The sequence below is a fragment of the Syngnathus floridae genome, chromosome 4 (assembly GCF_059516105.1).
Source record: "Syngnathus floridae isolate MCC-2025c chromosome 4, RoL_Sflo_1.0, whole genome shotgun sequence".
Classification (NCBI taxonomy): Eukaryota; Metazoa; Chordata; class Actinopteri; order Syngnathiformes; family Syngnathidae; genus Syngnathus; species Syngnathus floridae.
Window position 1 is genome coordinate 14,551,230 of NC_142416.1, and position 16,464 is coordinate 14,567,693.

Sequence of the window (16,464 nt, forward strand, 5' to 3'; positions counted from 1 at the left end):
GCCAGAACCCAGCGAACTCTGTTGCTGCTTAGGATGCACTGGCCAAGGTTATGGATGTTTAAAGATGCAGTGGAAATTTATTATGTTTCCATTGCACTAGTGTTTACTTTTAAAACAAGAGCACCATCTAGAAGAATTTCAAAACATCACAAGTGCTTTGTGAAGTTTCATTTCCCCTAATTAGCAAAATTTTAATTATAGTAAATATTTGGAAAATACTTCAATGGCCTTAAATTCAAACTACCATATTTTCTGGACTATAGGTCGCACCTGAATAATATAAGCCACACCAGCTAAAATTAGGGGGAAATCCAGTTTTGTTCATATATGACACACCAGACTATAAGATGCAGGTGCTTTAATGTTTTATTTTAATATGTAAGAGAATATGCATAAATTATACAATATCATAAAAATCCATAGAAAAACCGCACTGGACTACAAGCTGCAGTGTTCAAAGCGTGTGCAAAAAGAGGCCGTTCATAGTCCGAAAAAAAAAAACCCAGCAAGTTCAACGGTAACTAAGTGTGCCTATCTAGGTCTTTGTATCCTCACGCTGGTTCTCCACTGGGGCTCATAGTCCCGTCAGAAATCTATATGCGTAGCCCTAGTTAAGCCATTCCAGCATCTTATTTGAGATAAATATTTATAAATCACTTGTATCAGTTAAGTTTACCCCTTCAGCCCTGGTAGGTAGAAAAACATCCTAAATTGTCATGGACTGAAATGACTTATCCCCTCTTTATTGCATGAACGTGTACCCTTTGCTGCCACAAGGGGACGACAAAGCAGCAACAATGTTCTATTACTGTGCTTTATACTCACATTGCACTAACTGCCTCTTTATTTTGAAAGCAAAACATCACAGGACAGAAAGAAGTAACTCAGAGGAGCAGAGTGATTGTGGTGCCAGCCTCACCCTCCATCAGAGATCACCGAGCAGAGAGCATCATCATGAACTCTGCGGAAGGAGACAGAAGGTGATGATCACAAAATGATGCTGGTGTACATTATTATCATCTCACACTGAGTTTATTCATACACCTAAAAGTTTCACACATGGTGATGTGATGACATCAACAGCAAGTTAATGAACCACAAAAGTGGCAATCTGCTAGAAAGAACAAAAATAAATGGGTGAGGCCATTTCAGTTTAATATCACTTTTCTTAAATAATGGCCCATACCTTTTTTCAGAATGCAAGAAAAACTGAACCAAATACTTACTGCGTCCGTCCGACAAAACTCCGTGCCCCCTGCCTGACCCCCCCTAGTGAAATTAGTCTAGAACCGCCCCTGAATTAGAGCCAGGAGAAACCCTGGTCATTGTATTAAAAACAAAGTCCTCAAACTCACCCAGAGTTCAAATGAGTTGAAGCCAGCAACTAATTAGATTACCTCCGCCTTTATTGGCTGTATCAGAGATTCTAGTCCCTGCCCATCAAGCCAGCCAATCGTCTCTATGAAATCCATTCCAAATCAACTCACCCAACCTAATCACACCTATTGTCTCACAGGAAGCCTTCTCATTGTCTCCATGCACATGGAGCTTTTGACTGGATGGGCACTTAAGTTTAATGCCAGATTAACCCACTATCGTTAGCTTTCATGGAGACTCTTATGTTTCTCTGGAAACCATTCACTAAAAGAACATTGCCACTAATTAAAGAGATATTGTTGAAGATTTTTTTTCATTTGAATTTATTCTTAACAAAGTTGATGAATATAGTTGCCAGAAGAAGCAGCCTTTGAATGCTTCTACTGCGCACTCAATATAACATACGATTATTTGTGAATTATGAATAATTCAATATAGTAGTCATCTTTTATACAACTTTATACCACATGCATATATTGTATTATGCATAATATGAATATATTCTTTGCATATTTTCTAACTGATTGGCTGCATAAAGTAGGATGCCTAATTATTAAGAGCTACAGAACTTGAAACTGAGCCAAAGGGAGGACGGAAGGGGGCAAAAGTAAAAAGAAAAAATATATATATTAAAACATTGTAACTCAGCCACGTTATATCCCGGTATACGCTGCAAGCGCTTTTCCCGATATACTGTAAATCAGTTTGATGTTCTTTATACAAGGCTTGTGATGGCTTTTCAAAATGATGATGTGATTTTGATGACACCTATTGAGGTGAGGGGCAGCAGGAGGCACAAATCTATAATCCCACTCAGGGCCTATTGGAAGGTCTACATGCGGGGCATTCATTTATTGTTGCACCTTGTTAGACATTCTGACCATGTGACACCTTCAAACTGTGCCCTAGGGGTTCGTTGATGATGCAGAGAAGGAGTACTTGCTTATGGATCCCTTTTCACTGTGACACCCCTTTTTAAATGTTCTCGATAATTGCAAAGACTGGATTGCTGTGACGAGACAAAACAAGTCACACTTTTGTGTGCTAAATCATGCATTCCCCTGCAATCGTGTGTGTGTGTGCGTGTACGTGTGTGTGTATATACGACGTGTATTTCCTCAGCAGGTAATGCAATTTCTGCTAAGTCCTTGAGCTGTCCAGCCCAGTGTGTTCTCAATGTGTCGCATGTGACACACGTGCAGGCATGTGTATTGATTGAGGAAAAAGCACAATTAGATTGCAAACCTCCAAGGCAAGGCTCCTTCATGTAATCGTGCCTTTTTGCCCTCTTCCTCTCTCTTGTTTATCGTTTGCTCTTGTGTTGTCTTCTAGTAGCTTTGTTTGTTTGGTGCTTCCTGCCTTGTGTTGAAGTGTTTGTTCAATATATTTTTTGACTCACAGCCAGACAATTAATCACACTTACACTATTAGAAGGAAATTTAGGCATAATTGCCAAATTCTTCATTTTTTCTCACATTGTGATAATGGATGGATGCATTCATATTTTGCTCGTATTTTGTCAGATTTTGAAAGGCATTTCGTCATACATCTTGGTAGGAAGTGCATGGTCCTACGTGGCCCCCAGTATCACAGATACTGGCCCCCTCCAGCATTCAATGCTCATTCCCGAGCCTATCCCAGCTGACCTAGGGCATGAGTATTACCAGGTCCCAACAAACTTAAATCATTGCTGCTTGCGCATTGATTTTTCTGGTGACGAATGTTTAAGCCTTGGTGACTTGCAGTCATTCGACTAGCTCTACGTCTCGTTCTGTCCTTGACGTTGTTCTTTCCCCCAGCTCAGCTGCTCACCATCAAAGTCGATGTTGCCGTCTTTGTTTAGGTCAATGTCACCGAGAATTTCCTCTAGCTCGCCTTTCTTCAGCTTCTCACCAAGCAGGGTCTTCATCCCGTCCTTCAGCTCTTCAAGCGTGATCTTACCATCCCCATTACAGTCAAACTGCAAATGAAAGTCAAACCAAAGGATGTGGAGGATTAGAAGAGTAGAAGATGAGAGGAAGAAAAGGAAACTTTTTGGATAAACAGAACACAAACAACAGCGAGGGTTTTAGGGGTTATTAAAAGCCGCATTAAACAGCCAATTAAAGTGTTGTTCAGATAGAGAAGAAAGCGATTGGATGTTGTGGAGCTTCCACGCAGCTCTGTGCGGCCCCTTGAAAGCTGCAAACAGCTTAAATCTACAGATGGGGCAATGCTGACTCATGATATGTTAGTCCTCAAGTGAGAACGTCTTTGGAAGTGAGGAAGGGGCTGGAAGCAAATTTTCATTTGCACCCACCATGGTGCCTGGAGTCACTCATGTGTCTCTCTTTTGACTGATTATTTATGGTGCAATGACGCAAGAAACACTTCACTGAAAACATATGACCAATGTGTCGAAAAATAAAAGTGCTAACAAGCTAGACTGAGAGCAACATAGCCAATTAAGTTATATTTTTGGTGCTGGCAAAAAGGCTGCAATCACATGAAAATGTGTTTAGTCTTTACGCCAGGCCTCTCTTAGGAGCAGCTCCAAATGATAACGATTTTTTTGGAAGAAGTGAATTAAATATTAATCATGAAATAATAAAGTAACTTTTTATTACTTTTAAAGTAATCAACTCCAGCCATACAGTAAGGTACTGCTATGAGAGCACATTTAATTCCAGACAAGCTCTTAATTGTATCTGTAACTGGAGTGACAAAGCAGTCAAACAAAATCATAAACCAGTTAGTGGATGTAATAAAAGGCTCCTAAAATGTGATCCTATTTGATGCATGAGACTATATTCCAAATACGACTCTACCCATATAAATAAAAACCGAGTGCACCGTAGCATTTCAAGCATTCTTCAATATTTATTAGCATAGACGCCCTTTATGTCAGTGTCATGCATTCGGCAGTCATGATTAATAACTCCGCCCTCACGCACACACACAGTGCTCGGGTGAGAGGCTTGCTTACAAATTCCAGGAAATAACCTAATTTGTCTTGGCCACATCATGATTTTGCTCGGAGGAGGGGGTGGGACTTAGAAATCTTGTTTTTCTGACTTTGGTACCTAGATGGGCCTGCAGTGGGGATTTACACAACTTAATCCACCTCTTTATAATTGGACTATTATAATGCAATTACAAAATCATAATAATTTAATACGGTACCAAAGCACAATATGTACAGTATGTACAATTGTTCTACCTACTTGAGCAGGTCGGGAATCAATATGTGGACTTGTTTCGACCCTTGCTTATGTGGGATGCCAAAAGCATTTTGGGGTGGGTTACATTTTAATTTGTCACTGTATTGTTCGGACATTAAGTTCAATACCATGTGAGCTGTTAAGGTAAATTAATATTGTGTGTGGCACTGTTGGTTTAAATGAAAGGTTTAACAAAATGGCAACTCAGTGTACTTTCAGCCATATGTTCAACCATCACTTAGAGGAGTCAAAAAAATGCAACAACTGGTTCATGAAGCAGATTTGAAGCTTCATTTTCCCTTCACTACTTTTAGTACAACCACCTCACATAAGACCCACACACTTTCGATGGCATTGAATTTATTTATTTATTGATTGCTGTGATTCTTACCTGTTTGAAGGCGCAGCGGAGCTCCTTGAGCCCAACCATGTGAGCTGTCTCAGCCAGCATCCTCGGGCCCATTAACTCACAGAAGTCATCAAAGTCCACGTGGCCACCCCCTGCAGACGGAGAGCAACGCTTGTATGTGCAGGTGGGCAATATTAACATTGTTTATGCTGAGCAAAACAAAACGATGACATTTTTACTGCACATTAATCTGTTTTAATGTAATGTTTTTTGGCCACCTGAGGGCAGTAAAACAAAGTGATGGCACAGCAACAAGTCAAACTCTCCTAATGAGTGTCTGCAAAAGCTTATTTAAACATTAGCCAGGTGCTTAGTTATCTCTCAGGTATGGTGGATCCATCCACCTGGTTATTTACTTTTGGCTCCGTCTGGATTAATTAGAGAAAATTTAGACATTATCTACCTCGTCAACTGCTCAATACTTAAAAGTGCTATGATTTAATCACTTCTAAATATTTGAATGTGCTGTCATTTAATCACATATTACTGAAAGATGAAGTGTAATTATGACAAAATGGAACTGCAGAATATTACAGCACAAGAGTCAAACTCATGGCCCGGGGTCCACATCTTGCCCACTATATCATGAAAGGGATCACACAAGAAGACATGCATGATGTGCCTTTAAATGTAACATACAGAGTTCTTGATGTACGTCAAAAAGTTATATGTACGCCTGACTATCTTGAAAGATTAATTTATGCAAATGAAACACCCATTTTGCATTCGGCTCATACTGTTCAGGGTAAAGTTGGAGAAGCTAATTGCTAACCTAACCTAACATTATCATAAAACACAGGGAAGTGCTTGCATAATTGATTACATTCGGTGAAGATGTGGATTTTTTCCACTAGCTTCTCAAGATAGACATCAGCTCGCCAGCCACTGGTTGACTGGTTAGCTGCCATATGCTTGTCACGTGATTTTTTCTTAATGGTGACAGTTGGAACAAATGATTCCAAATATAATGAGTTTCAAAGGGAAAGAGGTTGAACAGAACAGACTGGCATTGGTTCCACTAGAAAAGCTTTGTGGGCATTTAATGAATAAAATGTTGTGTTTCCCCCCATTATCATTGACTTGCAGCAGCAAATCAAAATGGTAATTTAAAAAAACAGCAGCTGAAAAACTCAGAAATGTGAGACAACTAATTATGTGATTTTCACCCAGCAAATGATTTTCTTAGTTGCCCTAAAGGTAAGGTACATTTTTCTTGTGGAGCAGCAGTCTGGGATTTTTTTTTCTGCTTTAAGTGGGTCAGCCTATAATCACAGTACGGGAAAAAAAAACTTAACTAAACGTCATAGGAGAATTTTTTTTTTTTTTTTTCCAACCGATGGTGCTTGACTGGTTATGGAAAAAAAATATAATTTCATGGTATTGTTGGCTCCATAGAGATTTAACAAGAAAAGAACTAAAGCCTCCCTGTAGGGTCAATTTAAATGAGTAGCATGCATGAATAATTCAAATCACTGTATACAGTACAAATGTGAGAAAACACAATTTCCTCATAGCTATGTAGCCTGTAGATGCCTTTATCATCTATGTTTAGATAGGTAAATATCTTTCAATTTTGACATTAATGTTACCTGCTCTTGTCATTAGGACAATTCAAGCATTAAATTTATTGAAAACATGCCAAGTGGCATAGTTACAGCGATAGAAATAACATCTGGACTCAGGTCTTCTGAGATTACAGCGAGGATTCTCTGCCATCTTGATGACCACTTTATGTTTTGTTTTTGAGCAGCATTATTTAGGGAATAAATGCTTTCGTGTTTTGTGTGACATTGACTAAGTATAGTATCGCTTCAGTTCTGATGAAGTCATGATATTTTTTCTGTTACATTTAAGGTTTATGGTCATTTAAGGAGCTGGTCATATTAACGGTGCCATAAAACACATCATTTGATGATCTCCTGTATGTTAGTGTCTTCTGGAATATCAAAGGCACCCATGTTAGATTTGGCTCTCCCTTCATGTCCCATTTTCTCAGAATTCATAATGTAAAAGCTGAACAACTCAGTGCCTGTTTTTGTTTGATGAAAAAGAATCAAGAGCAGCCCCATTTGTGACGACTGAGAGGGAATATCTCAACACACGCTTCAACATACAGGGTGAGGGCCATTAATCAGTCTGCAAAAATGCATCGAATGTCCCTGGCTTCAAAGACAAACATCATTTCTGCTCATGGCAGTAAAAAAATGTCACGATGTTACATATTACACACACTTGCTCACTTGAGATAGACTCATCAATCATTGAATGACTGACATTGAATTCTGAGGTAGGAATGGCATGCACGCAGTCGCTTACAAAGCCGAAAAAATTAATACAAACATCTCATCTTGATCTGCTGGATGATCTCGATCAGTTCCATCTCCGTAGGCATGTAGCCCATAGTCCTCATGCAGTCAGCAATGTCTTTGTAATGTATGAATCCATCCGCATCATAGTCAAACTCCTTGAAGGCCTCTCGCAACTCTAACACACACAAAGACGCACACAAATCTTGAAAATTGTGTTATAAGAAGAGACCACCAAGAGATATAAATTCAAAAATAGAATACAAGATGTGTCGGAATACATCTTAAATTTGATTCAGCAAACCAACGGATCGATGACAGATGGCAGCATCATAGTAACTCAGTCCTGCTAACACTATCTTTCCTACTGTTTCACTCTATAAAAATGACTGCTGCGAGAATGGTCGTTAAAACAATGAAGCTGTGCTGGGCTGAGACATTAATACATAAGCAGTTCAGTCAACACGTCTCCAGGCAGATAAACTTCCCTCCCTCCTTACAAAAAAATTCCTGTATCTAATGAGAACCGTTTGAAAGCTTTTTATTAAAGGCAAAATATTGAAATGAGAATGAGAACAGACTGTGCCTTTAGAACACAATAAACAACAGATGTGATTTTAAGATAGAACTGTTGTCACAAAGCAGAATGGCATATCTTCACAGACGTAAATCTAAGCATGCTTGTCAAAGTTCAGTGATGCAATTGACACGTGGCTGCCCCCGTCACCCAAAAGGCATCTTACCATCTAACTCCAGGGGCATTAACTCTCGCTCCTATGCAGCACAGGGAGGAAAAACAATGGATTTAGTTACATGACAGGATTGGAATAAAAGATAGAAAAATCACCTTGATTTTTAAAAAGGTCAAATTCCCTTGAGAAACGCTCCAGAGATAATAATTTTGTTAGAATATCACGCATATCATGTCAGCACAGCCGCATGGTGACAATAAACTAATGGGATTTCACCCTGCAACATTTTGTTCCCATTTGCAAAATGACGCAAGATGATACACTCCTTACACACGCGCACACACACTCACACGCTGGTCTACAGCTGCAGCTTCCAGAGGGACCCGGCATATGCTTAAGCTATGTGCATACAAACACACACCCACACGTAAACAAATGTAATGGTGAGGCGTACTGATTTTGCTCTGTTCAGACAGCGAAAGATGGCTGGCTGCATATCCTCGCCAATACAGGAGCACAAAACACATCATTTGCATATCTTCTTGTGTGTGGAACGTTCTGTATTCTCTGCTGTATTCATTTGACATTTGCTCAGGCTCACTCTCCCTCTCCTTCTCCTTCTGTTTCACCGAGCCATCCACCATAACGCTTTTCATGCAAAACTGTAAGTCAGGAAAACAAACTGTAAAGTGTAGCAAAGGTTGAGTTTCACTTCTTAAAGACGTGCAGCATGTCAAACAGTGTAGGAATGCATTCTGATCAAACCCTGCACCCCCCCCCCTAAAAAAACCAGGCTTGTTTTTGAAAAGTGACAAGTACCTTGTTTGTTGCCCACGAGCGTTAATGGCACCTAATTTGCCTCAGTCCTCAAAACAATTGTCTCATTTGCATATTTGTAAACACGCACTGGATTTAATTTGCATATGTAATGTTTACTTTTGCTGATTCAAAAAAATGAACCAAAAATTAAATAGGTATGGTTATTAAGATAAGTGCACCTTAAATAGTAATAATAAGAAGAAGAAGAAGAAGAAGAAGAAGAAGAAGAAGAATGATAATAATAATAATAATAATAGTGTTCAAATGGTACAGAGCTGAGCACAATTTGTCTCCAAAAGCATCATCACATCCACATAGCGAAGCGAGGAACATGAAAGCTAGTATGTTCCTAGATAAGACTTCTGGAGATGCTGCTTGGCACAAAGCCCCGGGATATCTATAAGCTCAAAGAAACTTGACTGGCACCCCAGTTTAGGAAGCATATAAAAGCCTCTGATCATTTTTTTTTTCTTTCTTGAAACCGCACAGCATTTTAACATGGAAATGAAGGCCGTATAATCAAGTCAGAAGTAACAACTACAACTCAACGTTTATAGCATTTGCGGTTTGCAGTTTTATTGACCTTCTTGTTAAATTGACACTTGCAGTCCCTTCTTGGTAATTGGAAATTTTTAACAGTGATGATTTGCTTGCCACCAAGGCCTATTGCATCTGCCTGAATATTTTGCTGAGAAACCAAATCTGGGATATGTATAGTCACCACCCCTCCAAACAGTTTTGTGGAAATTGTTTTTTTTTAATGATCCCAGAAGAACAAAAGTAAAGTAATTAAGTAAGTAATTGTACTCCTCAACTATAGTCGCAGGTGTTAATCACATTTGATTTTTGGACCAGAGGTACCTTAAATTGATCAGGCAAAATGAGAAAAACAACCATTCACACCTCATCTTGAGTATCATGCATGTTTTTGGAATGAGGAAAAACATGCAGGCATGGTGAGAACTACACTGCAAGAGCAGCCCCAGAATTGATCCTACAACCTCTGTAATGTGAGACGGATGAGCTAACCAATAAGCCACAACAAAAACAAATGATAAACAAAGTTGGCAGAGATAACGAAATGGCTTAGCTCAATAGAAGTTTCATCTATTAATCACAGAAGGTCATTTTGTAAAGTGCTGCACCGCCTCAGGAAAAGTAGCAACCCCTGTGGTGTCTTAGAAGCTGGGCCACATGGCTGCCATGCAAACAATTATTCTCTGCGTAACATTGCCAATTGAGTTAAAACACAAATCCAATGCCAACCCGCACTTGTGCCAGCAGTGATTCCACTTTACCGTATGTAGAACTCTGCCTCAAACGCTAAAACCGCTCATGATTTATACAAACGTCTTCATTTTTAATATTGCTTTCGACACGGCAACATTCAAGAGCTGTTACAACCTGGGGAACCTTGGTTATGTTTATCTTATCAAAGATCCTGTGGTCCGCAAGGGCATATTTAGATGGCAAGGTCAACACATTAATTGGATTTTTCTTCCATCCAGAAAGGATTTGATGGCCATGCAGGCTCCCATTGCATTAAACCCATTAACAGTTAATTTCATTCTGTCTGCCTTCAGTTGAGCAGCTACTGCTTTTCAAGCGCGAATACAAATATATGAGCAGTACATTGACGTTAACACACAATTGGATGAGATTTTTAAACACCTGTGCATCTGCAACGCATGTTCTCCCAGCACCCAAATGCAATATCTGTCCTCGGTATCTTCTGCTTTGGCAGTGTCAGGCATGCAAGGCATCAACTCTCTTTCATTATCTATTTGTCTTGTCCAGCCTCCTCTAATGAGGGCTGACAGTAAACTTAGCTAAGGGGCTAATTAATACTGAGGCAGGGATTAGGATCACTGCAGGGTGAATGCTCTGCTCGCTTCAGCCTCTTTGCCACAAAGTACATTGTGCACGGGGACCCAATGCAGGCCATTCTATTTTTCTGGAGGTGACAGCATGGCAATGACCTAAGTTGAAGGTTATCTTGGAGCTGTTTTCACTTCTAGTAAAAGCAATCAAATGTGTCCTGTTAGTTATTGAGAAGCCCTGTTAAAAACATCATTCAAATATTCAGGCAGGTGGCTCCCTTTGGTGAAGATGGTGCTCTTTAGTAAATCCCTCCCCTGTGATGACAAAGAATGAAAACTGTTGGTTTTGTAATGAGGTCTCATCAGGGGCTCATAATGTTCCTTGATGAAAATGATAACACCATGGTGGTAATAACAGGAAACACAACAAAGCTGAATCAAATTCATAATGCTCCTCAACAGAGGTATGTTTATCTGACTAAACAACCCCTTATTGCCATGACACTCAATTCATTTCATTGAAAAAATACGATTGATTCTTTAAATTTGAAAGCTCCACACATTATCTGGAAAAACCAAGTCACACAAAACCTCAGACGTGCTGCCCATTATTATTATTATTATTATTATTATTATTGTGATTATTATTATTATTATTATTATTATTATTATTATAAGTATTGCATTTCTGTGTCTATTATTAGAAGAAGAGTCAAATAGGGTTAAACAGCAACTCATTCATTTTGTCCTTGGCAATGCAACGTGCCATTAACATCCCAGACTTTTATTGTTCCCCTGCAATTAACACAAATTTAAACACGCCTTCCACTTTAAAGTGGCATTGCAGGGCAGAGGGCCAGCCAGTCCAGGTTAGCAGAATTATTTCTAGAGGGTTTAGCCTACAGTCTTTATTATTCTGCTCTTTGTTTGAATTATTAGAGTCTGGTATGGTATTGAATTTTCATGGTCATTTGACCTGCTCTATAGAGGCAATTACTGACTTGCAAATCAAGCATCCCTTTTAGTATTGTCATGGTTCGCTGCAGATATCACCCAGTGGTTAAATTCTCAATCAATAGTCATTGTTTCTGCACAACAAATGCTTCTACTCTGTAAAACAAAGTAACTATAATGTTAATTCAATATTTTATCTTTTGGGAAATGTATACCTCTTTTTGTACTCCACTTTGCCTTGCATTCAAGTTAACTTTAAGGGCTCTATTTTTGTGCCCAGTGCAAGATGGGGTCTAATTATGCGCATGGGTGGAGTTTTCCATCGATGTTTTTGTAGAATTGCCAAATTGTTAGAAATAGGTGTTTGCGTTGTTGTGGGCGTGAACACAGCTGTCTATCTTCCAGGCCAATTGAACTGGCTCCTGTCATTACCTTTCAAATCAGCGCACGAGAGGTGCACAATCTTTGACATTTCGGAAGCAGAAATAGACTCACTTGTTTTTACGCTTGGATGCATGTGTGCTGTCTATGAAAATAGAGCCCAAGATGTTCGATTCATTCAAGGTAAAAAAAAATGAGTCAACACTTCAAGCACAAAATAGACTTGAGTACATTTTGGGTGAGGGTAATTTGTTAAACTGACCTGTCCAAAAAGTTTATTGAGGTAGGCGACGTAGGCAGCAGCTACCGCCGAGCTGTTGCTGAGACTCCGTTTACTGCGTCGACTTTCTCCTTCACCATTGGCGTTGCTCTTTTTCTGAGTCGCGGGAGACTTTGAACTGTGAATTTGTGCATTTGGCAACCAACTATCAGCATCATACCACAGGCTTTTTTAACTTCCCAATGCAATTCAATTAAACACACATTTACGGGGACAAAATTCTTAGAAAGCTACAGCTGCATCAAACCCACTTTGAAGTTACTGCTTGGAGAAATAATTGAAAAACATGAGCAATCCAATCAGTTGATGTGGCTCATTACATCAGTCATTGGAGAAACAGATGAAGTGCCCTTTAATTTAGCTCTTTAAGGACTTGTTTTGCAGCTGATGCACCAATCAGTGACTCTAATGCTCTCCTTCTTTTAATCAGTGTTGACGAGAAACAGAGATTGATAATGACCAAAATTTCTTGGAGAGGCTGAGCTGAAGAGCCTTGTTTTTAAATCTGCCAGTGGTTGGGGATCTGCTGGCTGCTGGACCCCGCCCCCCTCGAGGGGACATGCTTGGAGGGGGAAAAAGAAAACATGGTTAAGCCTTCAAAACATTTACAATAACCCGACTATTTCGAATTATAAATAAAAACATGTCTGCCTGTTGGCAAATATACAAATTTGTTATCAAATCATTCCTCATCTTTGACCCATAGTGTTTAAATTTACAAACCTGGCTGCAGCTGATGGTCGACTTTCTGGTCCTCCCTTTACACTTTTTGAAGACATTCTGCTAGAATGAAAACAATTTTAAAAAGTGAAAAAAATCCATCTTTTTCTTCTCCTCCTATGTTGGTTGACTGAGGAAAAGACGGGAAATGGTTGCCAATTAATCATGTTGCACATATAATCAATCAACCAATATTTGAAATGAAAATAATGCCTAGGAAGTCACACAAAACCAGAGTTTGAATTGTCATCACGCGTAACATCATGCAAGAGAGCTCATAAATCCAGCACTAATAAGTTCCATAATTGTCTCACAAGGGGAAATTCTATTTCATTATTTTTTCCATGCATATAAACACAAAGCTTGATCTGCATGAATGCAGTCATCAAGGGAGGGATTGATGTCGGCGGCAGCCACTGCCGAGCACTAACAGTGCGGCATCCAAAGTTGTGTTCAAGGGTGCATTGGTAGTGCTCAAAAGTAAACCGGCATCTACCCACCAACCGTTTCTAACTTCCCTATTTCTGGACACTATTCCCTTAGTTGAAGCATTGTACTGTAGCTTAGCCCGTACAGAGCGAAAGCATTGCATTTTCTGAGGCAACCACGGAGCAAAGCTTAAATTATATTAAAAATTAAGTGGAACTGACAACTTTGAAGTTGTTTTACTTGTGTGACCCCTTTCGTTTTTGTTCCTGTGTAGTACAAGACTTGAGTTACAGAATACTAAAACTTCACACTAAAGTAGCGGGAGAGCAGGAGTCAGACAGATGAAATTCAAACACCTTGAGGTAACAGGCTACATAATGAAATGTTGTGCAATGCAATACAATCGCATATAAGCAATGAAAAAAAGAATAGGGGCGAGTTGAATGATTCAAAAACTGGGATGGGTCTTACAGATGGGTTGCGATGGAAAATGCTATGCAATTTGGAAGACAGGGAAGCAAGCGGGGGATGAAGATTGAAAAAGTGTGGGGGGGACTTGTAGAAGCGTAGAGTAGACACTCATGCTTAACTGTTAGTGGGGCAGATTAATGTTCTGTCATGGACCTCTGTGATTCCATTGCCTGATGATGAAGGACCTTATGTAGATGGGCTATTTGCATAAACGCTTCAATCCACCAGCGCACATGCCACAGAACCGACGCAAAGACAAGATAGCCATGATCTGCTCCAGCGGCTACCACTCGGCCCGCTGCCTACGCGTGAGCCCTAATAGGAAGAGACACGAAGATCAGCCAGTCTTCTGAATTACACCCGACCGCTTCATGTGCCAAACGAACGGCATTGCCAACTCCCAGTGGGTTACAACGTGCCATGACTGAGTAGTGATTGCCTGTCTGTCACGCTTCCATGCAATCAGCATGCATGCTGATTGCAACACGCTGCAAGCATGTTAAACTGTAAAGGGGGAGGGGGGGATGTTCCCGTCCTTGCGATTAAAGTCAGGAGAGCCTCTCTTGTAATGTTACTTATGACCTTCAACATTCAATCGGTACGCCGAAACAATGTAAATGGATTTATATTTAAAGCTAGAGTTGAATATGAAATATCAAGAACACGTAAAAAAAAATCATACACTGCTTATTATCCTTAGAATAGGTTTTTTGTCCAGGGTTTATGTTTCTTACAGTTGCAACTTTGCAACAAACTAAACCAAACTAAACATGCATTTTTCTGAACACATATGGGTAAAACAATATTTGGAGTTTTTGTTGTGCTGATCTCTTATTGTTTTTCCAAATAATTGCTCTCATTGTCATCGCTTGAGTGCAAATCCCATCAGGGTAAACAAACACACTCCGACTCAACAAACACAACACAAAGCGTTGAGTGACACTGTGTGCCAGCAACTCTCTTCTCTAAGTGGTCAATTTCTGTCAATCATGGAGCGGTCACACAATTTTATATCCCAATCACGCTAATTGAAACATTGAAATTGAGAGTCACGTGGATTGGTCTCGGAAATTAAAAAAAATAAAAGAGGCTGCTTGAAGGGCCTGAGTGGAGTGTTGGAGGTTAGAATCTAATTGGAGATGGTCTAAATATATTTCACAAGAGCCACTAGAGAGAATTATCTCATTGTTGATCTAACATAATTAACTGGATTTCTATGACATTTGGCGATAATGCACAGATACATACGCACAACTTCAACCTCGGATAGTTTCATTTTCCCCTAATTAATCTAATTGTCTATAATCACAACACCTTATCTAGGCAGAAAGCCCAAAATCAGTCGAGTTCATTGGGAATGTTTATTGACTAAATTGGGTTCAGTTGAAGTAAGGCTTGACATCTCTTTTTATCCTCCTGTCTGGAAACAATCTATCCCAAAGAACGCAACCAGCCAATGTCTAATACAGAAGCAGCCGATAGTAATGCAATTGGTTCTGGTACTCCATTTTACCTTCAGCGATTTGAACATCCCTCTACCGCTTCTTCTTAGCAACCCCAGCTTACTCACCACCACTGATTTTGTGTCAAGGCTCTAAAATGAGATTGTCTTCATCAGCATTGACACTGATAAGGGGGTTGGGGGTAATTCGACCTTTTCCTCACCATCACACATCCATCCTTGACTTTGTAATTTAAAGTCCAAGCAGAACATTTTCCTCAGATCGGTTTTAAAATGGAGCGGTGGAGTCGGATTTGAATTAAGTGATGTTGTCGAGAGCAACAGGGAAGAAACACCAGACCAAAGCAAAACCCTTTCGAGGTGTGACAATGTTGGATTGAGGAACGAAAAAAAAAAAACATTTAATTAAGCAGAGAGATATCTGTCAATGTTATTAGTGTGTTGGGAAAAAACATGCTCTGGAACACACTCACAAATGAACCATAGCCAATTCCTGCTGCGTTAAATTACTGAGCATCCCAAAGCAAAACAAGATGACACTTAACTATCATTCATGAATACAGCAACTTTGCAGTCTTACCTTCTTAAACAGGAGCAAAGAGAATATATTTATTTCCTCCTTGTTTGACTGGGATGATAAACAAGATGTGCATGCGAAGCCTTAGCTAACCTGTGGATTATATATTAAAGGTGATTATCCTGATAAATATGCTTGGATTAGAGATGCTGCTGGCCTGTTGTACATAAAGGGCAGTGATAATTTAAGTGGACCGAGGGGGGGGGGGGGCAGTGTGTCTTGAGAGATACTTACAGTATATTCTATTTCAATTTGGTTTGAATGTCCTAATGATTTAGTCTATTGGTACATTTGTGTAGTCTTTGTAGAAACAGACTGTCCCTTTTTGTGGCCCTGTAACATCTTTGAAATGATGTCCAGCCATTTAGTTGCAAACATTGACGTCAATGCAGCGTGTCTATCATCTTTCCAAATGCAATGTTCTTGCATTTAATTTCCTTGTGCTGTGCTTGATACGAGAACTCAAGTAGTTGTACTTACGGCCGGAGCTATTTGAATCAACAGGGTGGAAAAGGTTGACTTTAAAAAAAAAAATCTTTCTGGCCTTTGCAATGCAAGGTCATGATG

The 16,464-nt window shown here is 39.6% G+C and overlaps 1 protein-coding gene across 2 annotated transcripts; it reads right to left on the bottom strand.

Annotated features, from left to right (window-relative positions):
* Window positions 1-348: 348 nt before the first annotated feature.
* cabp4 (calcium binding protein 4) lies at window positions 349-15,996 on the bottom strand. Of its 2 annotated transcripts, none has more exons than XM_088373327.1 (9): window positions 15,901-15,996; window positions 12,962-13,018; window positions 12,699-12,800; window positions 12,221-12,356; window positions 8,036-8,066; window positions 7,327-7,470; window positions 4,969-5,078; window positions 3,190-3,337; window positions 349-961 (listed from the first exon to the last, which is right to left on the bottom strand). In XM_088373327.1, exons 2-9 carry the CDS (start codon window positions 13,015-13,017, stop codon window positions 933-935), a joined length of 756 nt encoding a protein of 251 aa, XP_088229453.1. In that variant the 5' UTR covers window position 13,018; window positions 15,901-15,996; the 3' UTR covers window positions 349-932. The 2 variants fall into 2 exon arrangements, with proteins under 2 accessions (XP_088229453.1, XP_088229455.1); XM_088373329.1 differs by having other exon boundaries at window positions 12,962-13,021; window positions 15,901-15,986.
* Between the last annotated feature and the right edge of the window lie 468 nt (window positions 15,997-16,464).

Excerpts from the sequence above, each read along its gene's own strand:
- cabp4 (XM_088373327.1), bottom strand. The coding sequence starts at position 13,017 with ATGTCTTCAAAAAGTGTAAAGGGAGGACCAGAAAGTCGACCATCAGCT. Across the intron at positions 5,079-7,326 it reads CCAGCAGATCAAGATGAGAT|GGGGTGGCCACGTGGACTTT; the intron begins GTTTGTATTAAT and ends CTCCGTCTGCAG. Across the intron at positions 962-3,189 it reads CGGCAACATCGACTTTGATG|AGTTCATGATGATGCTCTCT; the intron begins GTGAGCAGCTGA and ends CTCCTTCCGCAG.